The following is a 27,146-nucleotide window of genomic DNA, read 5'->3' as shown; positions in this document are numbered from 1 at the left end:
ACAGGGGCTGCTGCAGATTGTACGGCTCTAAGGCTACATCCTCCACTCATGGCATCTCTCCCTGACCCAGCCCATCAGGGGCACGAGGGCCAAGTTTCTACCCACCCAGGTAAGCTGGTGCACGGAGTAGCCCAGAGCAGAGAAAAAGGCCGAGAGTGGACTGCTTGGCCTGTCCTCCTTAGTTTGCCTCAAGTCAGATTAACTAGCCAATAGCCAAGTTATCTAAAAGCCGAATGGTTTTTGTGCCACTTAAAATTAAAATTCATGGTTAATAGCGTTATAATTCCACCTCAAAAATTCCCACATGAATCTTTTACCAGATAACTGAGGCAGAGTGGATTTTATGGTTCTTCAGGCTCCAGTAACTTGGAACATTTCTACTATCTCCACTTCACCTCTGCCCCCAAAGTGACTCTATGTGATTTCAGGGGGGAGAAAAATCAGAGGATGAGAATCTAAAAATAAGCCGCACATCTTGGCAAGCACTCCTTTCTCAAATACCTTCTCCTCCACTTCAAAATTCACAGTTAACAAAAATATTTAATACCAGAGCATTTCAGGTATTTTGTTAAATTCCTCCATTGAGAAATACTGATGTATAAGAGTAACCTCTGAGATTCAAGACCATATAAATAGAGCAGCTGCTATTTCTGTTTCAGTCGAAGCCATGATCCCAACTTAGAGGCATGCACTGTTGCAGGGCTGGGACAAGGAAAACAGCCAAGATCTTTCACCCAGATCGTAGTCCCTGCCTGGCGTGTCTCTTGTGGAATTTTATGTGCATAAAGAAAAGATTTTTGTCCTTGCTCTGGCCACCCCGAGGCCAAGTATATAATACTTACCTCCAGCCCCAAATCCTAAAATCTATTTCTCAGCTTTAAAATCATATACTTGAAGTAATTTTCCTTTAAAACTGAAAAAGCCTTTCTCTATTGAAAAGAAAAAGCCTGTGTTAATTATGCTACTAGAAACTTCTCAGCTGGAGACAGTTTGAGCCTTGAGTACAAAGGCCGCTCATTCCAAGGGTGTTTTCCTTCTCCCTGAAGGCTCCAGAAGCTCATTCTCCTCCAGTCCCAGGATACCCGGCTTAGCTCAGTCCCCTGCACATTCTGGGATGGATCAAGAGTCCCTTAAATTCAGGGGACCCAGTTACAATCAGGGAGATGGTAGAATGTGCAGGCTGGGGCTGGGGACCTTGGCAGAAGACTCCTCTCCCTGCTCCTTGGGCCCCTGCCCCTGCCCTGCCACCATCTCTCCCAGCCAAATCGACCTGCAGGTGGTGAACGCAGAGACTTCACCCAGGATTCAGGGACTCCTGGGACTCCCAGGCTCAGGACTGCTGGCCGTGGGTTTATACAAACTCTTTGCCGAATAACAAAGTCCAGGGTGTTTCCCACTCAAACTGATAACTGCCCCTCGGTTCAGCCACCCGTCCAGCATGAGGGTGCTTTCCTCGTCTCTGCAGGTGGAGCCAGGCTCCATCACTCTGCAAAGCCCGCAGCACCAAGTCCAGGACCCAGCCTCCAGCCTCAGACGGACCACATGCACACGAGCTCTGGGTTCTGCTTCTACACGGAAGTTTCTGGAACTTCATCCATTTCGTCAAATGCATTGAGGGTAGTTTTGCTGTTGCTCCTGGAAGAATCTTGGATTTTGTTGAAATCTGCTTTAAAAAAACAAAAAACAAAAAAAACTATTTTACAGGAACAGCATTCTGCAAGTTGTACCTCCAGGTCTCAGTCCACCACCTGCCTTAGAAGTTATTCTAACTCAGGTTAGAAAACGGTAGAGCTGGAAGGAATTAATTCAACCCTCCTATTTTACAGATGGGGAAAATCACGGCCCTCCGACTTGGTGTGCCTGGGGTCACGTGGTCAGAAAGGAGTGGGTGTCACGCTTCCTGATAGCAGCGGTACCTGTCCGTCTCCCGGGCCCCGGATCTTCGTTGAGGAAAGAGACGTGAGTTTTCCATTCAGTCCACTTCACCTCGTTGATCCTGCGGGTGTGATAATCATTCTCACTACTCCCCAGGTGCACCTCATCAAATGCAAACAAGTAGCACAGCGTTTGGGGAGTCCTCCACAGGGATCAGGAGCATTCCTGCCCTATGTGGTCACATCAGTGTTGTTAAGGCTTGAAACCTGCCCAAATCCCCATTTTCCCAGGCCTCCAGGATCAGTCTCCTCCCAGGGTGTGGGACCCAGAAGCTCAGAGAGGTGTAAAGGGGGCATCTTCAGCCAGCAGGGGCTGTGCCTGACTCGGAGAGGCAGCCCACGGAGAAGGAGGGAAGGAAGGAGAGTGGGGCAGGCTCGGGCTGAGAAGATGTGAGGGCGTGAAGTCCAGCTAGGGTTAAGGTTGCACTAAGAGAAGATGGTAAGGGGACTTGCCTGGCAGTCCAATGGTTAAGACTCCTCCTCCCAATGCAGGGGTTTGATCCCCGGTTGGAGAACTAAGGTCCCACATGCTACGGGGTGTGGCCAAACATTTTTTTATAAAAAGAGAGGAAGGTCAGGGTTCAGAACCCAAAAGAGTGGGCAGTGTCTAAGGTACTGAACTGTAACTGGAGAGGATAGTTTGGCTGAAGTTCACATTCACAGAACATCTCTAGAGTGAGGGTGTCAAAATTAGACGTATTTATTAGGGAAACTATTATAGTTGAAATGATGGTTCCTGGGGCCGAGCAGGGCGGGGAGGGGTTTCAGTCATAGAAGTAGGTCAAGGTACAATTATGCTCCAAGAAGGTAGTCTGCAGGGCCAGGCAGTCAGCAGGGGGTCGGAAGAGGTAGACCCATCAGAAAAGATGGTCAGGGCACGTGCAAGTACTTTTTTAAAAATCAAAAAGCTTGACATCTGTCAAAAGTAGCTGTCTCACTTTCCATTTGCCTGTGACAGAATGTGCCTCTCAGAAGGACAAAGAGTGCCAGGCTGGCAAATCTCTTCTAAGGCAGACACTGGGCAGGGGGAGGCCATGGAGGCACCTCCAAAAGGGCAGAGTCTCCTCCTTCTCCTTTCTGAGGCTTAGAAAGTCTATCCCAGGGCCAGCGACCCCGAAAGAGCAAATTCCATCTTCTGTGGAGGCAGAACAGACCGTGGTCTGGCAAGCAAATGGCAGCATCATTTCGCTAACGTTCACCAACTGATCTCTCTTCACCCACCCAGAAAGCATCACCAAAGGGCCCTTCTCCCTTTGTTACCGCAAACACAGTCGGAAGTCTTGCTCTGCCACTTTACACAGCTCTCCCATCCGGAATCTGCTCCTCAGCCATTCTGGTAACATTTTCTCGAGCTCCAAGGTCGTCCTGGCTCTCTGGGGACATAAACGAGCCTAAGTGCATCTCTCAGGGGCCAGCCCAGGAGCACGGCTCCGTGTGAGCGTGGATGCGCCCACACGCATGCACACACACACATATACACACATGCACACACACCAAACAGCCCACTCCACCTGCATGGAATGCTTAATGCATAGATCCTGAGGATCTGGCTAACCTACAGAATTCAAAAATGAACACCCAGTCAGTTTGGGAAAGGTGTTCAAATTGTTTTAAACATCACACAAACGATGTTTCTGGAAGTCCAGAGCTGCCTCACTGAAAATGTTAGGATCCTAGGATCCCACCAGGAAGGGAGGTTCCAGGAGGACATCATGCGGTCCTAGCCCCATGGCAGGCGTAGAATCCCCTCAGCAATTTTCCTGGCAATAATTTGTCCAATCTCTCCTGAATATTAGCAACAATCCAATTAAGAAAACCCTAATCATTAGTAACTTCCTTGTGTCAAATCAAAGCTTTTTTCCCTGTTGTTGCCCCATATACCTCACTTCTGCCTCTTGGACCACAGAAGGAAGCTGCTCCCCCTTTCACAAGTAGCTCTGCAGATATCTGAAGGCAGTCACGCTCTTCTTACACCATTTATGTAAGAAGTGTAACATGCCTGGCCACTACCTCTGGATCATCCTGTGGGTTAGTGTCCTCAGTGTGTAAGGCCCATAGCCTGTGAGGGGTATTGGAGGAGAGCAGAACTGTCACCTCCGTTGTCTTATACCTAAGGACATCGTCCTATACCTCCTCCTCTTAATGCAACCTCAGGCCACGCTTCAACATCCACATATCACACCATTGACTGAGCACAGCACACCCATAAGCCTGAGCTCCTCTCACACATGCTATTGTCCAGCCACACTCCCTAGACCTTATACCCCAGAGACCTAGCTTCCTCAAACCTGGCCAAGCACAGGGAGCTTATGCAGATTTCCAGGCCCCACCCCAGATCCACTGGTGCCATGTGCTGAACTGAGTCCCCACAAGGGCTCCCATAGAAAGACTCTGCCAAGGTCACCTGTAGGCGCCAGATGCGCTCACTCTCCTTGGAGATGTTCTCCACAGTCTCCCCCATCAGGGCAATGAGCATATTGAGGAGGAGGACGAAGGTGAGGGTGACATAGGTGATGAGCAGGAACAGGAAGAGGATGGGGTACTTGGAGTTCTGCTGGATGTTCAGGTCACCCAGGCCTATGGTGAGCTTGAAGAGTTCCAGCACCGTGTCGCTGAAGCTGCCATAGGAGCTGCAGTCCTCATTGTCCTTGGAACACTTCTCGATCAGCGAGGCCAGGGCTGGGAAGACATAACAGGGTGTTCTCTGCAGCCTCTCTTTCTGGTTAATTACCCAGTAAGCTCGTGCATGCCTGCATGTACACCTATGCCCACACACACAGACTGCAGGCCTGCTGCCTCCTTCTCTCCGGCTATTTAAATTACATCTCCAGCCTCAGCTCTTCTGGAAGCTTCATCGGGCTGGTGCTCTGCCTTGACAGAAAGGGCAGAAAGCCCTTTCTGCCTAACAAAGCCCAAACTCTTCTCTCTACCTCACCATTCAGCCCTTGATCTACCACGGGCTTGCACAGTTGATAATTACAATCTATAATCTGTGTGTCTCTGGCTCCTCAACCAGGCTTTGAGCTCCCAACTTCCTGTAGCTTGGGTTGTCTCCCCCAAGACTGGGAAGTCCTGAGCCTCTTCCTAATGCTCTGTGGCAAGACCTCTGGTCAAGGCCTGGGACTCTTTCTTCTCTTCTTCCCAGCACACTACAGCAGTGGCTCATGACTGAATGAATGGATGGATGGATGAATGAATGAATGATCAAATTAATCAGGGAGGAAATGGATGGATGAATAAACAAACAAGTGAAGGAGCAAATAAATAAGCAAACTGTGACCCAGAAAAGGTACCAGACAGATGGGAACAGCTGCCTAACTTCAAATGCCAATGATAACTAGGGGGAAAAAAAACTGGCTTGGGAAAATAAAATGATATCTCTTTATGCAGAGGTTAGAAATAAAGTCAGGTTATGCTGTTCCCTCTGTTGTAAATGGAGAGGTTTTTTTTTTTTTTATCGGAGTACAGTTGCTTTACAATATTGTGTTAGTTTATACTGTACAGCAAAGTGAATCAGCTATATGTATACACACATCCCCTCTTTTCTGGATTTCCTTGTCATTTAAGTCACCACAGAGCCCTGAGTAGAGTTCCCTGGGCTATACAATAGGTTCTCATTAGTTATCTATTTTATACATAGTATCAATAATGTATATATGTCAATCCCAGTCTCCCAATTCATCCCATCGCCCCTTTCCCCCTTGGTATCCATACATTTGTTCTCCACATCTGTCTCTATTTCTGTTTTATAAATAAGATCATCTATACCAATTTCTTCAGATTCCACATATATGCGTTAATAAACGATATTTGTTTTTCTCTTTCTGACTTACTCCACTCTGTATGACAGTCTCTAGGTGTAAATGGAGAGGTCTTCAAGATGGGTTTCCCATCCCCGGTCCCAGCAGACCAGAGGCTCTCACAGATATATCTGCAGCAAACTATGACAGTAATGTGATTGCAGGGCCAAAGGAGGTTATCTCAATGCATTACTCGACTCCTATTTTTCAAAGACCATCAATCAAATTGCTGCAGACTTTAGCTTCTCCATTTGTAAAATGGGGCCGAAAACCTGCCAAGCCTATCTGAGGCTGTGAGAGCCGCATGTGATGATGGATGTAAAGGTGGGAGGCATACCACACAGGGTGGTTGGATAAAAGCAACCAGTTCAAACCCTGGAGTCTCTAAGCCTCAGTGCCCTTATGGTCAAGGATGATAATGACTCCCCCTTGGTCAAGAGGTCACGAGAAGTAAAGAGATAATGGTTGGGAAATGCTAACCACGGAAAGTGTTCCACCGGTGGCCGATATAATTGTTGCTGAGGCTCCTGTGTGCTTTGTCATGCTGACATCTGTATAAAGTGTTTTACAAATGAGGGAGTTACTATTATTTATAAATCAATTACCTACTCCAAATCCAAGTAAGAACACGATATACACAAACAAGAACTTCAGAACATCATGCAAAATGACCTACAAAGAAAGAAACGCAATTCAAGGGTAAGGTTTGAGCACATATTCAATATACATTGATTTCCTGCCTGCTTCCCACCCTCTCCTGGGTTCACACTCTAACCATGCCCTCACTCGGGCCACTCTTCTGCGACCCTCACCAGGTCCTCCTGATGCTGTCTCCACAGCTCAACGCTGGGCCCACCTCCTCCAGAAAGACTTCTCTTCTGTTCCTGCTCTCCGCCCTCCTCCCTCCTAGAACACAGTCTGTTTCTGTCCCTGCTGATTCAGGCTGCACATGAGCACCTTTCCTCATAGAAACTCACATCTGGAATCCTCACACTTCCTGAGGGCCGCAGTGTGCTGGGCTGAGCTCGCACTGGCTCACAAGAGCTGATTGTCTCACTTTCGTGAATTTTCTGAGCTCGTTGTTAAACACAGCCATGACTAAGAATTAAATTGTGTAAACTTATAACTAAATAAATTGCATTAGAAACAAAGATAATAAATGTTCAAAACTCATCACTTTCCAGTGACTTTACTACATTTTTTAATTATCTAGGCTTTTAAGGCTATTTATTTCTCGTAACCATATGGTGGAAACACTATATAATGGTGCATTACTGTGCATCCCTTCCCAATTCTGTATTCAGTGACATCGCATTGGTAGCTGGAAGTCAGCCATGGTGGGAGTATTTACACCATGGAAACTGGTAAAAGCTACAAATCAGAGATTGCTGATCATCTAGATCTAGACTTAAGACAACGATGGACAAAATGTTAAGGCAGATTAAACTTTAAAAATGTGTCCTATCTGTAGCTGTTATAGTGGGAATAGCACAAAAACGCTGATGAGATATTCTTCTAGTATTTGAAAAGTATTATCCAATTCAGCAGATAAATGGCTCAGCATCACTGACAAACAAATGCAGTTTCAACACAAGTCTTCATTGTTTCCCTTTCATCTTACTCCTTAAAGCAGAGAAAAATATCAGCATTTATGCTGGCACAACACTCACTTGTCAATTGCAACCACAGGTTGGCAAAGAGATATGAGTTCAACCAAAATCAACAAATTATTCAATGAGACTCAACTAGCCATGTGGAATTTACGACAAAAGGCATTGAATATTTTATTATTGTTTGTGACTTGTGTGCTGCACATCCTTTATATGGTAAACATATATAATAAACACATCTACGTGTATATATATAACATATTATATATACATATTTTATCTCCTAGAGAGCCTGACCAAAGGCAAAGGGAGACCACGGTATTTGGGAGAAAGAGCAGTGGCCTGTCTCTTGGGCAAGTCTCTTTTCCTCTCCAGACCTCAATTTCCCCATCTGAAAAATGGGCCTTCTCGGAAGGCCCTCCCTGCCCATCTCTGACGCTCGGCAGCCCCAACACACCTTCTGGATCATGACGCTGTACATGCCCATGGACTGGAATCCCCGCGTGTAGTAGAGCATGTTCGCCCAGCCCAGGGCCATGGCCAGCACGAGGCAGGCGAGGTACTCTTTGTAGGCAAACAAGTACAAGAAGACAGACAGTATCACAAGCACAGCTTGGACAAAACTGTTCAGGAGACACAGGAGACAAGGGCCTTACTTACTTCTTGGCATCAGGGCAAAGATGTCCAAATCCTCCAACCTCCCTTAAATCCTGAATGGTTACCCTGGTGGCTGGTGCTGAAGAGACAGATAAGGCTGCCCCAGATCTGCTGGACCACGTCTAAAATCCAGCCTTGCAGATTGCATTGCTAGATGCAAGTCAGCGCTGGTTGCAGTTGACAAGGACTTTTTAAAGATACAGATCCCCAGGGCCCAGGGGATTCTGGTTCAGAAGGTCCAGGGTGCTGCCCAGGAGGTTGTATGTTTTTTAAATCACCCATGTGATTTCTGACCCCCACATAGGTTGGGGTACACTGGGGTAGACTGAGGATGTGGTGAATGATTGCATTTTTAACCAAAATGACAAAAGCTGACATCTATACTCAAAAGTCAGTCATAACACAAGTCCCCCATAACCTATTTTGAGAAATCCTTAAAAAAACTACAATACATGCTATATAATAGGTTTGCTAAAAGGAGATTGTGCAACAATGTGAATGTACTTAAGAGTACTGAACTGTACCCTTAAAATGGTTAAGATGGTTTAACTTTTGTGTTACGTGTATTATACCACAATTTGAAATGTTTAAAGTACAATATGGACCAAACATACAAGATCAAAATCTACTCCTAAACAGTGTGTAACACCATCAGTTATGCAGACATCTGGACAGAAACCCTCTCTTGCTTATAACATCAGGTAGTCTCCACGATTACAAAATATCTAACTAGTTAAAGTTAGGACACAGGCAACTTTGATTTTCTTGTGCAGTGAAAAGCAAACGTTTGGGTGAGCAGGGCATTTGGCACTGAAGTGAGGAAGCACTACACTAAGTAAACAACGAAGAAGCAGAAGAACCGGACATGGCACTGGTGCCTTCTGTCTGTGCCAAAGCCAGTGGCGGTACAAATGGATTTTTCTCTGGAATCGTCACAGTTTCTCCAAGGTGACAGACTCATATGTGACTTGCACCCTGGGCAGTGCTGCACCTGGCCTATTCATTCACTGCAGTATCAGGGGGCCCCACCTGCCCAAAGAGATGAAGAACTTAGCTCATGCTTCTGGAAGGCAGGTACATACTTAATAAAGCTGTTAATAGGTATTTGGAAACATCAGGCCAAGATTCAAGGTCTTATAGACCCAGCCTCCCAAGTGCTCAGAAGAGGGCCTTTGGTGGGGTCTACAGAGCCATGGAGCCTAACATTCTTCATCTCAAGCTGCAGATCCTTTTCCATTATTTATTTAGAGACAGGGGTTACGTAATCCTCTGCACATGACAGGGGTTACATAATCCTCCTTTTATTTAGAGAGAGGGATTACGTAATCCTCTGCACATGACCTCATTCAGAGAGGCTGCTGAGCTGAGCTTTCTGGCTAGAGCCTACAGTAGTCAACCCTGCACAAGCTTGGGATGAGGCTGACTGGGAAACTGGGCTGGCTTGAGCTTCATGACTGAAGCTCCGCCTGACTCTATGTGACTCACTTCCCTGCTCTGAGCCTCGGTTTTCATGCCTAAAGATGAGACTCAATGATTTCTCAAGTACCTTCCAGCCCTGACCTGCCAGGGTTCAAAACGACAGCCAGGAGGAACTGGCCTGGAATGTCCCTTCATAAAAAATAAACACGCCTTCTCTGTGCTGGCAGCCGCCCAGGGCTCTGTGGCAGGGTGCAGTCAGCTATCCCTGCAACCGGATGCTGGGTACTGTCCTAGCATTTTCTGGTCCTCTCCATGGGCATCTATGTGCCTCTCTTACCAGAAAGGAGAGGGGAGGTCCCTGGCCATGTGACTTGGCAAAATGACAGGGACAGGGTGACATGGTAGGGTGGCTATTGCTGAGGGACACAGCAGCCATCATACAGAACTTTAGGCTTGCCTGTGAGGTGGTGACCAAAGGGACAGACCTACTTACAAGACAAAGTGAAACCAGGCATCCGAGAGGATGGACTGCAGATCTGAGGGTCTCAGCAGGAAGATCGCGATGCCCTGAGGGCAGAAAGGAAAGAAAAGCTGCCCCCTCTTCATGCCCCTCGCTGGAGGCTCTGGGGAAGGGGGGCGTTTCCCCAGGACTGAGCCTCAGCAATAGGGAAGTATGTGAAGGCCCAGCCAGAGCCCAGGTGAGGGATACGGAAGGGGACTTGTGCCTGGGGGACAGTGGCAAGCCCAGGGTAAGAGTGGATACTCCCCCGATCTTCTCACATCTCTTACTCTCACCCCCGTAATCACCCCAGAACCCACAAAGCAGCACAACCATACAGTTACCTGCCATTCCCCAAATATGGCCTCGCTTTCCAGCCTCTGAGCCTTTGTTCATGCTGTGCCCCACACCTGTCCTGTAATACCTTCTCCCCAGTGTCCTCATGCCAACCCTCCCCTATCAGAGTAAGTGCCATCTCTGCCTTCAAGGCTTCCTGGCCCCCCTCCCCGACCCCCGCCAATAAAAGTCATCTCTCTTCTTCTGAGCACGGGTCTGAGCCCAACATCAGGTCTTTTCACAGTCTACGTTAAAGTCTAGCTATTTGTGTCCATCTGAAATCCCTACCAGACTATGAACTCAAAGAAGGCAGATTCCCTCCATCCCTATCATCTCCTCCAGAGCCCCACATGGAAGGTGTTCAGAATATACCTGCTGATTCATCGGCTGGATGGATGAATGGGTAGATCGACTGACACACAGAGGGAAAGACGGTTGGATGAAGGACGGAAGGACAGTGGGTAAGGATGAGTGGGTGTTTAAATGGATGAATGAGTGGCTGGGTTGATGAGAGAGGGCAGGTGATTGGATGGGTGGATGGAGAGGCAGGGAAGATGGGACATTGAGTGGCTGGGAGTGTAGATAGCTGGCAGATAGATGGACGGATGGAGGAATGGACAGATAAAGTAGGTAGGATAAGCTTGCTTGTTTATGTAAATCTAAAGGTTAAAAAGGAAATGCCTCCCCAAAGTCTACCAGCGGTAGTAGCAGAGCTTGCTGTCACCCTGCCTGCCTCACAGAGCAGTCCAGGAGGGCTTGGTGACCTACTCACCTCTTTCACAGAAATGCACATGGCCCAGATGAGTACAAACATCCTTCCTAAGAGCTGCAGCCACCCAATCTTGTATGTGATGGACAAGGTGTATGGCAGGGCCTGGGGAGGAAGGGAGAGGAATGGATGGGTGTAGGATGGGGAGTGAGGAAGGCAGGGGTAGCGCCACCTCCGTGGGGACCATGCACATACACGTGCCCAACCCTCAAGCTGGGCCAGAGGCCAGCACGAAGCCAGATCTCTGTACAGGGCCAAAAAGGAACTGCAGCCCCCAGCCCCTGCCTCCCCCGCCCGGAGTGCAAACCCAGAATTCTGCGGTGAGAAGCAAGATCCAATCCATGCTAACAACCCCCTCACACCTCTTGGCATTTATCTGTTCCATCTGTATCCAGACACTCACAGGGCCTCATAACACAGTTAAAGCCAAGACTCCGTGCCTCGTGTAATGGATGGGGAACCGAGACCCAGAGTGCTGGGAATGCTTCTCCAAGAGACTTCCACCTCCTCCCATTTCCTCCCATGGCCCTCACAGCAAAAACACCCAACCAGCTCCAGATTTAGACATGGAGCCTGGGCAGGGCCTGGGGCTCCTAATTCTGCAGCCCTCCCCCAGCAGGGGTCAGCCTGGGGCTGAGCACCTGGGGTTGAGCTCAACCAGGCGCTGGGGACGTATTCAGTGTCCAAGACACTGTTGAAGCATGAAAACTGGGGGACCCCACGCACATCTCTTGGCCTCTCTGGGCCTCAGTTTCCCCATATGCACATAGGGCGGCTCCAGGGTCCTGCAGTGCTGACCAACCCATCCCCCACTTCAAGGGGCCCACTTACCTCCTCCCCCCGGGGGCGGTAGTAAGAGATGACGGTCAGGGTGATGTTGTAGAAGAAATAGGAGCAGAAGGACAGGAAGAACATGTACTTGGCAAACTTCTTCCACTTCATATGCAGCAGCGTGTGCAGGGGCTCCAGGGTCAGCATCTCGTGCCGGTTCTGGGGGTAGAACGGCACCAGTCACCATGGAGATGAGAGAGAGGAAGGGACCATTTTCGGAGGGCCCTCATTTCAGAGGAAGCTCTGAGTCAGCACTGCTCCTGGCAGAAGGGGGCAATGAACTGGTTTGGCTGGAAATGTTGGGAGAGGTAATTTCTAGCTCCTGAGGCTCCATTCCAGCGCACCCAGACAGCAACTGAACGACACGGAGCTTGGTGCTTTTGCCAAGAGGATCTGAGGCACGGTGGAGAGGGAGGGCTAGAAGGGAGGCCAGGGCCACGACTGGGGTCTGGCCCCTCCTGGGCCCTTCTTCACTGTGTGACCCTAGGAAAACCCCTGACCCTCTCTGGGCCTCAGCCTCCTCATCAGAAAAACTGATCTCAATCCCTGCCCTACCAGTCAGGCTGCTGTGAGGGCCAGGGAGATCCCGGGCAAGGCAGGCTCTGGGAAGCACAACTCTTGGTAAAATGTGAAAGATGTGTTGCCTCACTTTCCTCCAAGAGCCAAAAACTTCCCGCTGCTGATCTTCTCTTTCCTCTTTCAGCCTCACTGACTTCCCAGCTATGCCTCCTCCAGAAAGGCCTCCCTGATTGCTCAAACTGTGTACTCCCTGACCCTTATTTGGGGCCAGGTTTGGGGGAAGAGGGGATTCTAAGTCTGACCATATGGAACCAATAGAAGGAGTTGGGGGGAAACAAGATGGAGAAGGTCTACACCCCCCCAACCCTGCCCAGGATTATGGGGCCAGGAGACCCCCACCACAAGGTCAGCTGGGAACAGGTGGCCCCAGCACCCACCCCAGGCCCCACCCACTAAGGCTAAGGAATGGGGGCTGCAGACATGTCTGGCTAGTAGCAAGGGGTCTTCCCAGGGCCTCCCTGGTCTGGGGCCCAGCCTGCTACCCTCTGACCTTCCCCAGCCCACCCGGGAGACCCACATCGATGTTGGGGTTGTAGACGATGATTTTCAGCACCGAGTTGTCGGTTATGGTGTCCACATTGGTGAGGTCGTAGAGCGAGGACGACACCGGCCCGTAGGCCCAGTCAGTGAACTTCCTGGACAGGCTCCGGAGCCGCTTCTCCTTGATCTCACGGCTGAGGATGTACTTCAGGATCTGGGGACAAGAAGAGTCACAACCATCAGCCGCTGGACGGGGCTCGGGGCGAAGACCGCTGGGCCTGCCCCAGGCAGACAGGGCCTGGGAAGAGGCTCCCACCAGGGATGGATTGAGTCGGGCCGAGTGCCTGTCACTGTGACCCCCGGCCCCCGCTTTATCTGTGGGATGGGCGCAAAGCTCGCTGACCTTCCCGTCACACCAGGCATTGTGAATAACAGAGACAAGAGGCGTGAAGGCCTTTTGCACGCTTCAGAGGGCTGCACGATCAGCTCACAAATCCTTGCACCAGCTGGGGAGTCTGTTCCGGGAAGAATCCAGGAACTGACAATTTCGAGAAATAATTTGTTTGGCCTGGACTTGAGAAGCAGCTGGAAGTTTCTCCAGCTTCCCCATCCCACCCTCTGTCAAGACCCTGCCAGTTGAGGCTCACTGCTCTGGCCAGTCAGGGGGTGATGCATGACACCAGCCTTTCAGAGAGGCCCGTGGGACCCACTCTCTAGGTCAGCGAGCTTGCTCTCTGCTACATGTTAGGGTCACTGGGGAACATTTAGAATTCCCACACCACTGACTAACTCAATCCAAATCTCTGGAGGTGGGACTCAGGAATCTGCATCTTGTAAAGCTTCCTGGGTGGTTCCAAAGTGCAGGCAAGATGGAGAGCTCACTAGTTCCCGAAAGCGAGCCCTGGGTACAATAAGATGGGGGCAGAACTTCCTGGGGCACCAACCCAAGGCCCAGGAGGAGGGTCCTAATGGGGAGGACAGTGTCAGAGCCCTGATCTCATGTGACCTAGTGGGGTTCCCATCTCATCTCGCACGGGAGCCTAGTCTCTACAGCCCAGGCAGGGAGCTCCTAGGGATAAGGCCGGTCTCCCCTTTCTGCGCCCCAGGCTACAAGAGCCCGAGGACATGGTCTGTGTCTCAAGTATGACTGCACCCTCTGCTCCCAGCATAGTGGCCAACTTGGGCAGCATCCGGAAAAGTTTCCAAAGAACACTGAATGAAGGAGAGAAGGGGCCAGGAAGGGTGCAGGCAACTTCCCAAGACTGGCAAGAGGTGGTGGGTGTGGGTGGAGGGACACATTATCCTCTAGGGAACCAGGGGTCAGGGGGCCATGCTCCATGCAGGAAGCTTCATCCCTGGGCCCTCCCCAGGGACAAACACATGGCACAGCGGTCCTTGGAGAAAGTTCTGACTTGTGACCACAGTCTGACTCTCCTCAAAGCCCCCAGGAAGCTGTGTCCTTGGGGTGGGCAGGAGATGGGGGAGGCAGGCACACAATTCCTCCTCTGTCAAAGCTGTTCTGCATCCCTTCCTCCTCCCACAAGAGAATGAAAAGGTCCCTTGTGGGCACCAGCCCTGAGCACTGGGACGGGACCCAAGGCCCTCGGGGCACCACCTCCCTCATCAGTTGCCCTGAGGTTGGCACAGCTGTGATGGCTCCACAGTCCCCACCTTACCCAGTGCCCTCCTGCAGCCTCCCAGTAGCCATGGTCCCCTCCCAGGGCTCAAGATGTAGACGCTCAGGGGCAGTTTTGCCATGATGAGTCCCGACCTTGAAACCAGACCAAGCCATGGCTCCCACCACAGATAGAGATGGGAGCCCACCCCAGCTGAGTCTTCACCAAGCTCCCAGTGAACTTGAGTTCCTCGGCCACATCACAAGGGCACAAAGAGCCACGAGCAGCCACATACTCTGCTGGGGACTTGGCTCAATGTTTCAACCTGACAGACAGGCTGGGGTCTCTCCAGTGTCAGGGAGCAGCAGCCACCTGGCTCTGGATCCGGAGCAGACATTCGGGGACTCCTGTCCTCATAAGAGGCTGAAGGCCCCCAGGGTCAGACACTCAGCCTCCGCTTGGGTGCCTCACCACGCAGGAATCCTTGGCCACAAAGCAGGAGTCACCGCAGCCTTAAGACTCCTCCACTCTGGCCCCGGCAAGGGGGTCCCAGGGCAGGAGACAGAAACACAGAATGTTAGGCTCTGAAGTCCAGAGGGTGCGCCCACGTGCTGCCTGTCTGTGGTCCGTGCAGTTGGCCACTCAGAAGGGCCCCTGGGGAGCGGGCCTCGCGCCCTCCCGCCTGCCCCCAGGCCTCACCCACCTCAGCCTTGCCCATCTTGGCGGCCAGCTGCAGCGGCGTGAGGCCGTCATTGTTGCGCATGGTCTCCAGCTCCCAGTTGCCACTCTTCAGCAGGATCATGTCGTACATGTGCTTGACGAAGTCATTCTGCGTCTTGAAGTCCTCAGCCACCGTCACCAGAGCATGGAGGATATTGTTTCCCCGTGAGTCCTGCGAGGTGATGTCCGTCTGCTCGTTGTCCATCAGCAGCTGCACGATCTCGGGTTGGTTGGTGCAGGCTGCCAGGGCCAGGGGTGTCTCGCCTGGGGGAGGGGGAGCACAGGGGCTCGGTTCTCTCCTGGACCAGAGTGGTGATTCCCCAAGTTCTAGGAATGGGGCTTATCCTGCCCATCTCAGCAGGAGTGGGAGACTGAAGCTGGATCATTGCAACAAACTCCTAACCGGTCTCCCTGCTACTACCCTGGCCCTCCAACACTATCCTCAACACAGAAGCCAGACTGATCCTATTAATACATAAGGCTCACCTCACCGAGAACAAAAGCTCAAATTCCAATGACAGCCTACAAGGCCCTACATCTTCTGACATCATCTCCTCCTCTCCCCCTCACTCACTCCCCTCCAGCCACAATGGCCTTCTTCCTTTGCACGGGCTGTTCCCTCTTCCAGTAGTGCTGTTCCTTAGATACCTGCATCACTCCCTACCTCACCACCTGTGAGTCTTTGCTCTAATGTGTCACCTTTTCAATGAATCATTCACCCTAACTGCCCTTTTAAAATTGAAACCCAGCTCCTTCCTGTCCCAGAATTCCTGATCTCCTTCCCCTGCTTTACTACTTTTTTTTTTAGCTGTCGTTTTTTTTTTTTTAACTTATTTATGTTTTAATTTTATTTATTTTATTTTTGGCTGCTTTGGGTCTTCGTTGCCACGCACGGGCTTTCTCTAGTTGCCATGAACCAGGGCTACTCTTCATTGCCGTGTGTGAGCTTCTCATTGTGGTGGCTTCTCTTGTTGCGGAGCATGGGCTCTAGGCGCGTGGGCTTCAGTAGTTGTGGCACACGGGCTCAGCAGTTGTGGCTCGCGGGCTCTAGAGCGCAGGCTTAGTAGTCATGGCACACAGGCTTAGTTGCTCCATGGCATGTGGGATCTTCCCAGACCAGGGATTGAACCCGTGTCCCCTTTATTGGCAGGCAGATTCTTAACCACTGCACCACCAGGGAAGTCCCCCCTGCTTTACTTTTTATTTTTCAATAGCACTTGTTATTTTCTAACATATTACATAACATTCTTATTTGTTATATCCATTATTGATGGTCTCTCTCCCATCTAGAATGCAAGTTCCATGAGGGTAGAGATCTTGGTTTTGTTCACAGATATATTTCAAATACCTAGAACAATGCCTGGTATATATAGTAAACAATCAATGTTAGTTGAGAAAAGAGAAGGCAAGTGACTCGCACTTGGTCACACAGCAAACCGGGGACAGAACCAGGGCTGGACACCAGGTCCCCTGCTGCTTCCCCCCCCAATCTCCATCCTGTCACCTCTCTTCATCCCACCCAACCGATGTTTCCCAGTCAGGTCTGACTGGACAAGACCCTGTCCTCAAGGCCACCCAGACCCATCTAGTCCTGCTGACTGAAAAACCATCCAGAAGAGAACACAGGTCAGTGGCCATCAGTCAGGGCCTGGGCAAGGAGGAGGAGTTAACTACAAAGTTGTACCAGGCAATTTTTTGGTGTGATGGAGCTGTTTGTCCCCTGTCCTGATCACAGGGATGTACGCATTTGTGGAAATGAACAGAAGTGTACATTAAAATGGGTGAACTTCACTGTATCTAAATTACACATTAAAAAAAATGTTTTTTCACCCGGGATGGCCTAACACCGATTGCTTTTGGACCCCCTAAAGTGTCAGTCAGGGAACTTTTGTCCTCTTACTTTTGACTCCTGTTTGCAGCCCTGAGAGGCACTGTACACAGGGGACAGAGGCCAGAGCTGGCAGGCAGGATGCCTACATCCGTTCCTTACTACACTGGGGCAAGTCATTTCCCATCTCAGAACCTGTCTGCTCCTTGTAAACTAGGGCTCTCTCCTTGCTCTCCCTCCCAGGTCTATGCTCCCTACCGGGGGCTGCTCAGGTGAATGTCTGCGTGTCCTCTAACACCACCAGGTGACACTCCCCGAATGCAGGTCCCCATCCTCCCAAGTGCCGGTCTCCAGCCTGGCGGTCCTGTTCAGGTGGATCTGCCCCTGCCGCCACCCTGGTCCCTGCTCTGTCCTCCAGGGCCTCGGACACAACTGAGCCAGCGGAGATTGGCAGTGGGGTCTCCCCCGCCTGCTAGCGTTTCTACGGGCAGAAGCCCCGCCTCGCCCTCCGCCCCTCTTGCCCCCGGACCCCAACCCGGGGCGGCGGCACCCACCGAAGTAGAAGCCTTCGTGCTGGTACTTGGGGTTGAAGAAGACGCCCTTGGCGTGGGCGTTGACGTCGGCGCCGGCCTCGATGAGCAACGCGGCGATGTCTCCCTGCCGCCGCTCAATGGCGATGTTCAGTGCAGTCTGCCCTGCGGACAGGACAGGGGTGGGCGGTTGCGCTCAGCGGCTGGGACCGGGGCTGACACACCCTCTCTGGCCTGTTCCCCTCTCTAGACTCTGTACCCTCCACCGAACCGTGGAGAAATACTAGCTGCCTGCCTGGTCTGTGTCGCCCAGCTTCAATCTTTGCTTCACTCATTTTTGCGTGGAAGCAAGGATTATTCGTGGAGCAACTGCTCTGTGCCCCACAGCCAGGCAATGCGGACACAGCAGGACATGGGATGCCGTTTTGATGCTTGTCCTCAGGAAGCTCACAGTCTCCCTGCGAATTGAGCGTTATGATACGGGGAGGTGCAGGGTCTGTGGTATCCAGAGGAACTCTTAACACAGCCTGAGGGGCTGGGGGGCTTCCCAGAGTGGCCTCTAAACTGGGACCGGGTAAGTTTAGCCAGGCTGGATGGGGCTGACTCAAGGCCTCATAAGCCAGGTTAAGAGGTTAGAACTTTATCCCAAAGGGTATGGGAAGGCACAGGAGGCATTGAAGCAGGGAAGTGACATGATCAGAGTTTTGGGTTTTGTACATGTGTATTTTCAAAGCACTCTGGCTGCAAAATTGGAGGATGAGTTAGAAGGAGCCCAGACTTGTGAAGAGCTGTCCATCCAATGGACCCAAAGATCCTTGGGAGAAAGAGTCCTCAGGATGGTCTGTTGGGGATGAGGGAGAAGGGCTGTCTCGGGTAAGGTCCAGGTATCTGGCCTGGGTGCTGGGTGGATGATACTCTGGTGACTGAGAAACAGAAAAGGGGAGAAGCAGCAGGGAGGGGGGTGGGGGAGGGACACAGACACGGTTGGTGGAGCCTACAGAACCTCCAGACAGAAGGGACCCGAGGCTGGGGGTGCGGGGGCTGGGTGTCTCAGAACATTACTCCAGGAACAGCATTTTCCAAAGAGCTGCCAACATGCCATACATAAAAACAAAGTCCTGGTGGATCAAAGAACTAAGCATTTTTTAAAATTGGAAAAGTGTTAATAACTAGCCTTTTTGGAGAGAAAACCCTCTTAAGTAAAATCCAACATCCTGAAGCCATAAAGAAAGAACTGACATATTTGCTTCCATAAAAATTTAAAATTTCTGTATTTCAAAAGACATCTTAAAGAAAGTTCAAAGACAAGTGATAGGCTGGGGGAAATATCTGAGACGTATAAAAGAGGCAACGTGCTCTTAAAAGTCCATAAGGGATTAAGACCTCCTACAAATCAATAAAAAGACAAACAACCTAAAAGAAAACTGAGAAACTATTATTAACAAGCACCTCACAGAGAAGAAAATACACTCAGACAATACAGGACATGAAAGATGTTTGGAATCGCTGGTAATCAGGAGGATGAAAATTTGAACCTAATGAGTTCATACTTTTCACCCACCAGACTGGCAAAAACAAATAATCATAATGGTAATAAATAAGTACAAATAAAATTACTTTCTCCCACGAGAAAAGTTAAGGGCCCAAGCCAGACTCCCACCTGCAAAAAGCTGAGAGGTTTATCACCCTCGGTGTATCAATAAGATGGCATCCAGTTATTCTTGGGCCAATCATTTTTGACACAAGCACGTCATAAGATCCTAGTGGAATGTTTATTGACTCCAAAAACTCAAAGACACACCTTACTGGTTATTCACAACAGACTTCCTGAGTAGGGAAACACTATCCTGAGTTTGGTCTCCCTGCCGCCTCTCCAGTCCACCTAAGAGAGAAGCCACAAAACTGAATCCCAGATGGGGCCATTAATAATGAGGAGGATAATGGCGATACTAATAGTTACTAACGTGTTGGTCCTGCCCAGCTCTCCAGCCTTCCTGCCATCACTCAGCCCTGTCAAGCTCAGTCCCATCTCAGGCTTTCGCCCTTGCTTTGTTCTGGATCCTTCTCATCATTCTGGCTTCAGGTCAAAGGTCACCTCTCTGACCATCCACACTAAAGTTGCCCGTCCCCAATTACTTCTGATGACATTATCTTTTGTTTTTTTTGTAATTTTCTTTTCATCAATTTTTAAATTGCCTTATTTAGAAGAGCAGCCTTCATCTGTCTTGTTCACTCCTGTGTTCTGGGGCCAAAAACACTGCCTGGCACACAGCCAGCGGTCAAGATTGTTTGCAGAATGAAGGAAGGTGCCGGGCACCACACTAAGTGCTTTGGGTTTCCACGACAGCAGTGCCTGTGCCCCACCACCGCCAGAAATCGCTGTCTGCACAGCCCCTCCCGCAGGCGGGTACCTTCGTAGGCCTCCTCCGTGTACTTGGCGTTGATGAACCTGTCTAGGATGTTGTTTTCCTCAGCGAAGGCGAGCAGGATCCTCACGATCTCCTTGGTGCTGGGGTTGATGTTTAACAAGGCCTTCATCAGGCAGGTCTTCCCCATGTCCAAGGCCGTCAGCTTGCGCATGAGGAAGTCTGCAGGCAGGGTCGCAGGATGGAGCCGCTGCACAGGGGGGCCCCGGCTGCCCTTGGCCCTCCGGGCCCGGAGGAAGGGAGGCCGGGGTGTGGCGGCTGCAGCCGCAGACCTCAAGAACCTGCCACAGGCTCTCCACGGAGCTCCCTGCCCTGAACTCCCCGCTCCCCTCTGCCCTGTCCAGCTCTTCCTCCTCCCGCCTCCTTGCTGGCTCCTCCCCCTCGGTGAGCTGCCCAGAGCCTTATCAGAGACCTTTTGCTGTTTGCCTTCTGCACCGTCTCCCTGGTAGGGGGACAATCCCACCCACGGCCTGGCTTCCCACTGTCCAGCTCAGAAATCTCCAGGCCACCACCCCACACCCCAGTTTCCTACAAATAGACTTCACCCCCTTCCATTTAACTTGCTACTCTCCTGGTCCCCAAGACAGCTCGGGCCCCACCAGCCACCAAGTCTCCCAAGTCCAAATGGCACCACCCTGGACTCACTCCTCACGTCCTAGAGTCCTACCAGTGCCACTCCCGGAAGGGCTGTTCCCCCTTCCTCGGCCCGGCCGCTGGAGTCCCAACTCTGCCTGAACAGCGGCCTTCTCCAGTTTTACCCCCATCCTCCACCGTCACCTGTCTAAGCCCTTCCATGGCTCCCCATTGCCCTCAGAATCAGGTTCGAAGTTGCCAGCCCAGCAGTTAAGGCTGGAGGGCGGGGTGGGAGGGCAGTGGGTAGGTGGACAGCAGGAGCCGAGCAGGACCCCCAGCCCTGCACCCTCTGCCAGGGCCAGCCACTGACCAGGCACATCCAGGCTGTTGCGCTGCTCACAAAGCTCCTGCAGCTCCATCAGCAGCTCCAGCAGCTGTCCCACGCAGCCCTCCGACACAGCCACAAAGATACGCTTCTTCAGCCGCTTCTTTTTGTGCCTCTGCTCTTGCTTGGCCAGGTTTGCACTGAGGCCAGAAAATGTTTCCAACTCACCACACATGCACCACTGTCGCCTGTTACCCCTCCAAAGCCGCTGTGCCTACAGGGGGCTCGGCGTCAGCCCCCACCATCTGCACGTGCCTGTCACAGCACCTGAAATCCCCTCCTTTAGTGCTGGGGGGTGGGCGGAGGTGCTGGGATTCATGTTGCCCTGTGCTGCTCCGCTTCTAATCCAAATGCAAGCACATTTTATCAAACTGTATCTTTGGATCCACATAGTAATGATCAGGAAAGATACATGCCTAACTGTTCATCCTGATTACCTCGAAAGAATGGGATCAGAGGAAGGGAAATTTCACTTTCATATTTTGTGTTGTTTGAATATTTTTCATATCTCTCTCCCCACCCCTACACTCCAAATAGGCAGCCATGGTAATGCGTAATGTGTATCCTTTTGTTTGTATGTGTTCTTGCAAAATGCACATTGATGTTCGATGGCTACATGCACGTATGGCTTTTTTAAAGTCTTTATTGAATTTGTTACAACATTCCTTCTGTTTCATGTTTTGGTTTTTTGGCTGCGAGGCGTGTGGGATCTTAGCTCCCTACCAGGGATGGAACCGGCACCCCTGCATTGGGAGGCAAAGTCTTAACCACTGGACCGCCAGGGAAGTCCCCTACATGCATGTACTTTTAATTTATGTATATGGCATTGCATTAAGTTCTCATCCTGCTGCACGCTGTTGTCCGAATGTTTTATAATGAATGGGTATTACTTTTATAAAATGTAATACTCCCTTCCCCCCAACAATGACCTACATGCCATAGCTATGGGCCCAGACATTTGCGCCCCAGGATTGGCAGCCTCTTTCTCTTTCCTGCAGGGTCCTGTTGCCTGTCCCTCTGGCACCTGCCTGGTGGGCACGGTGGGAGGAGTGGAAGGGCCAGGCTCACCTGGGACTGTTGGGATTCAATGGGGTCTCTGTCACGACATCCTGAGGAGACTGTGGGGAGTCCATGTCATCACAGCTGCCGGGGAGGTTGGTGGGGGAATGGGGAGGACAGAGAGAGGGACAAGTTTTTAAATGGACAGTGGTAGTATGCCACAAACAGGCCTGGCTGTGTGGCCCAGGGCGAGTCACTGCCCGCCCACGAGAGCTGAGGGCTCGGCCAGGGCAGGGGTGGGGGGCTGGCGGGCTGGCGGGTCGCAGTACTCACCACTGCCGGATGTTGGAGTCCATGGGCTTGGAGAAGATGAGGGGAGAGGTCTTGGTGACAGTGGGGCTGGGCTCGAACCCTTCTATCTCCAGGAAGAAGTGTGCACTGGGGAGACACCCAAGCAAGGCCATTAGAGCTGGGACAGGGCCTGTCCATCTGTGTGTCCTGCAACCCCACTGTCGAGGGTGCCCTCCTCACGGAGTGCTCACTCTCAGTCAGGCCCAGGCAAGCCTGGAAGCCTCAGAGCTAGTCCAGAAATGGGGCATAAATGGCGTGAGGGCAAGGCTCACTGACACATTGGCCCCCCCGCCACCTGCCTGTCTCCTGCCTATCAAGAGGAACCTTCTGACTTGACCTAAAATCAAATCATTCTTCCAAAACAGAAGACAGAGGGAGGAGCAAACCCCTAGCTGGTAGCCCGAGGCCTGGCTCTGCCTCTGCCTCTCCTCTTGTGTGACCCCAGGAGGTCACTGGCCTTCTCTGGACCAAGTATCCTCTCCCAGATGGAAAATGGTTGGGCTAGATGATCCTTAAGACCTGGACTCTGGAGCCAGTGCTGCTCCAGTACCGTCTACTTATGGACTGTCCAGCTGAAATGGGCATCAGAGGTCATCTTGTGAGATCACCTTTCCCTGCACCCCTGCAGTACCCCAGAACTGCCACCCCAAAGTTGTCACCACACCACTATGGCAGCTCTGACCCAGCGACTAACAAACACATCTGCTAGCAAAACATCCTGGTTGAGATTGGCTGACTATCTTCAGGCAGAGCCCAACTCCCACACCTTGCAGGTGTTTCCCCAGGACAATTGGTCCAGCTCCTGCCCTGACCTCCATCCCACCCTACCTATCTGGGTTCAGTAGTGCATTTACTCAACAAATATTTACTGAGCATGTACAATATGACAAGCACTATTCTAGAAGCTGCGGATACAGTGGTAAACAAGTAAACAAAAATTCCTCCCCTCACAAAGCTCTTGTCCCAGTGGGTTAGTAAGAACTGGCCCCAAGGATCAGACCAGATTATAGCACAGTGAGGCCATTGCTTTTCTTGCTCTAGACCAGGGGTCCCAAACCCCTGGGATCTAATGCCTGATGATCTGAGGTGGAGCTGATGTAATAATAATAGAAATAAAGTGCACAATAAATGTAATGCGCTTGAATCATCCCGAAACCATCCTCCCCCCGGTCCTTGGAAAAAGTGTCTTCCACAAAAACAGTCCCTGGTGCCAAAAATGTTGGGGATCGCTGCTCTAGGCAATAACACACTGTCCTTTGGCTGTAAGTTCGTCAACAGCAGAAACTACAAGTGCATCGTCCTAATTCTCTAGAACCCAACATTTGTCGTGACACTCAGAAGACCTAACAATGGATGAGTGTAAGGATGGATAGGTGAAAGATAAATGAGTGGAAAAAAGAATGGCTGGTTGGACAGATGAGTGGATGGATGAATAGATAGGTAGATGATGGATGGTTGGAAGGATGGATGGATGGATGACTGTCTATTGGTCTCTCCATCTATCCACCTATCTACCCACCCAAGTATTCATTCCTCAGACAGTCATCCATCCATCCATCCATCCATCCTTCCTGTTGAGGGATGCAACCTCCCTTAAACTGTAAAGGTTGGGAGGTTGCATCCCTCAACAGGAAGATGAGGGCTGTGACTGAGGAAGGAGGACTTCAGTGGCTGGGAAGGTGGATGGTGAGAGCTGAGCTGGAAAGGACCCAGCTGTACGTAAGGACCTAACTCCTGGGACAGGGAGCTGCTAGACCACGAGGGCCTGTCCCATGCCTGCCCTACTTGCCACTGCATGTGCCATATCTCATCCACCAGCATGAGCAGACAGCAAGGTCTTGGCCAGGTGACATCCTGGCTCCTGACTTGCAGCAGGTGCTGTTTGTTTATTCCTACTTTGACCCAGCCAGAAAGGCACCACCACCTAGGTGTTGTTAACTCAAATGCGCAGACAGACAGCTCTGTACGATTCCTCCTGCATTTCTATTCCTTTGAAGGCAGAGAACTATCCCCAGGTGGACTCAGGCCTGGGGAGAAGCTTATCTCTCCTACTTTGTCCAAAGAAAAGCCCAAGTGCTCTGAGCTTCAAGGCCAGTGCCTCTGCAGCCTTCATGGCCTGTGTCTGTGTCCCTGGGCAAGGTGACGCCCAGGGGGAGGTAACCAGAGCAGCCACTCACAGGGAGGGGCATGATGCTTCAGAAAAAGCTCGAGGTCCAAAAATTTCTCCCCAATCTAGATTTCTTGGTGCCTTCAATTCCCCCATTAGTACATATTTCCTTAGTGGTCAGAACTGCCTTCTGACATATAATATTTTCTTTTCTTTTTCTTTCTAAACCTGAGTCCTATACTCCGTTCTGAGGGAGTTGCCCAAACCTTTGGGGTCTGGGGAGAAGTAGGCACATGAGGTCCCTCAAAGAGCCTTGGGAAGGAGAAGGGACCACCGATTCATGAGACAAAGGTCACACCTCACACCAGGCCCTTAGGTGGGCGGGGGCCATTGGCAGAGCTGACCCTGGAAGTAAGTTCATGAACCAGGATGGGCTCAGAAGGGCCGCCCGACTGCAGGAAGAATCTGGGATTTTCCTGAAACTCTGTCCTCAGTCCTTCTCTGGGAAAGTGAGAGGGGAGGGAAGGGGGGAAGGAAGCAGGAGGGCGGTGTTGGTGGCTTAGATCCAAGATATCTCTGCTCCTACCCAGACAAGCCCTCCCAGACCCAGGCTTCCCACGTGGGCCCCCGACGCCTGTCTGATCTCCACATCCACCCAGTTTTCTCTCCTGCGCTCCGGGATGAAGCTTCCACCTGAATGAGCCTCTGGCACCTCTCAGCCCACATGTCACACCTGAACTTGTTCCTGCTCCTCTGAAGTGCTCATGTCAGAGGTGGCCCCATCACCCCTCCAGGTCCCCCCACCGGAGGAGGGGATGTCTCTCGGCCCCCCTTCTCCCTCCCGTCCCAGAGTTGATCCGGCAGACTCCATGATCCTAGTGCTTCCCTGATCTGCGCCTGCTTCTCCAGCCCTCACCACCAGGCTCACCACCTATCACCTGGGCAATAGTCGCAACAGACTCCCCTCCAATCCATCACCCACACAGGTCACCCAGAGTATCCTTTCTAAAATGCAAATCTTGCCATGCCCTCCCTCTCACACAAAATCCCTCCATGGCTCCCCACTACCCCCAATTGTCCAATGTCCTTAACTGACTGCCAAGACCCAGCCCCGGTGGCACTTATCCCCCCAAAGACACCCTCACCCACCCGGCACTTTAGCCGCATGGGATTCCTCACGGGTTCCTGCCCCAAGCCTCTGCCCTCTCTCTTCCTGTCCACCTGCCACCATCCACTGTAACAGCGGCCCCTCAACGACACGCCCACAGGATCAGAACGACCTGCCCCTGCTCAGGCCCGGCCCCGCCTAGTTCACGCTCTCTCCAGGCCACTCCCCACATTCTCCCAGGGGCCCCCTCACCATCCAGACTGTGAACAGGGGCAGGTGTTCTTTCCCAGCCTGGGCCCAGCCCCCCACCTCGTGCACAAAAGGCCTCAGCAATTACTACTCAAATCAAGGGCGGGGGGGGTGGGGAGGCTTCCCTGGTGGCGCAGTGGTTGAGAGTCCGCCTGCCGATGCAGGGCACATGGGTTCGTGCCCCGGTCCGGGAAGATCCCACATGCCACGGAGCAGCTGGGCCCTGAGCCATGGCCGCTGAGCCTGCGCGTCCAGAGCCTGTGCCCCGCAGCGGGAGAGGCCACAACAGTGAGAGGCCCGCGTACCACAAAAAAAAAAAAAAAAAGAGAAGGGAAAGCACCAGTGTCACCTGGGCCCAAGAAGGGCCCTGGGACAGGGGCCGAAGAGGCAGGGCAAATGGGCCAACCTAGACCCCTAGACCCGGGGGCCCACCCGGGTCCACGGGAAGCGCCGCGGGGTTGAAGGAGGGGCATTACAGAATCGGCTCAGGCGGGGACTGCAGTGGAGGCAGCTCAGGGGCCAGCTGTGACCCCGGAGAAGTACTTTCGCTGCTCCCGCCACCTCCGTGCCCTCAACTGGGAAGTGGTCATAACCGTCCCAGCCCTGTGCAGTTCCCAGGGGCCCTGGGGCGTGACAATGACGACGCCAACAGACAAAGTTCATTCAAGGTAACAAAACACTATCAGCGCCAACATGCGCCGTGCCGAGCACGTTGTTGGCACAATTGCAATTTACTGTTACTCGATGGTCTGGTGCCGTGGCTGGTGTCCCCCTTGACACAGGCGGGGTTGGAGAGCCTGAATTACCTGGCTAAGCACCCAGTGGATATGAAAGCCCCCAGTGGACTTGAAAAATGTATGCTGTAGGGGGTCCCTGCTGCCTGGAATTTCCACCCACCTTTCTGCTCCTTATCTCAAGGATGGCTCCAGCAACTCCCACTTCCCCCAGGAGCCTTTCTGAATGTTTCTGCCTTGGTGCCCCTGGGCCCCCAGGGAGGCCTCCCTTGATTATTCCAGTCATACTAACCTCCCGAGCTCAGCCCCAGAGTATGCAGTGCTGTGCCCCCTACACCCCCCATTATACCTGGCTGGGCACCAGGCCACCCCCGATGAGACTGAGATTCTCAGGTCCGCCCCAGGCAAGGGGTCCCTGAAGGTGGGTGCCAGGCTCCTCCTGTGCCCCTCACAGCGCAGCACCCAAGCCTGAACCTGCCGGTCCTACCTCTTCTTGGTGGGGGTGATCTCTGTCGGCCTCTTCTCCTGCAGGATGGCAGCGTTCCCACTGGGGATAGTGGCTATTCTGCCCATGAGAGGCACCATCTCCTTCAGGTGGGCATCCAT

At 51.8% G+C, this 27,146-nt stretch overlaps 1 protein-coding gene across 2 annotated transcripts; it reads right to left on the bottom strand.

The window, feature by feature from the left end:
- Positions 1-1,568: 1,568 nt before the first annotated feature.
- Positions 1,569-27,146, bottom strand: TRPV3 (transient receptor potential cation channel subfamily V member 3; the record flags this gene model as incomplete). Of its 2 annotated transcripts, none has more annotated exons than XM_079724979.1 (17): positions 1,569-1,666; positions 1,917-1,996; positions 3,195-3,307; positions 4,339-4,613; positions 6,340-6,406; positions 7,802-7,967; positions 9,914-9,987; positions 11,028-11,129; positions 11,856-12,014; positions 12,952-13,128; positions 15,234-15,514; positions 17,633-17,773; positions 20,020-20,196; positions 20,978-21,132; positions 22,061-22,135; positions 22,325-22,429; positions 27,028-27,146. In XM_079724979.1, the coding sequence occupies 17 exons, from the start codon at positions 27,144-27,146 to the stop codon at positions 1,569-1,571; spliced, it is 2,364 nt and encodes a 787-aa protein (XP_079581105.1). The 2 variants fall into 2 exon arrangements, with proteins under 2 accessions (XP_079581105.1, XP_079581106.1); XM_079724980.1 differs by having other exon boundaries at positions 1,569-1,663.

Source organism: Hyperoodon ampullatus (genome assembly GCF_949752795.1).
Source record: "Hyperoodon ampullatus genome assembly, chromosome: 19".
NCBI classification, from domain to species: Eukaryota; Metazoa; Chordata; class Mammalia; order Artiodactyla; family Ziphiidae; genus Hyperoodon; species Hyperoodon ampullatus.
Note: the sequence above shows the minus strand (reverse complement) of the source record. Positions and strands in the feature narration are given on the sequence as shown.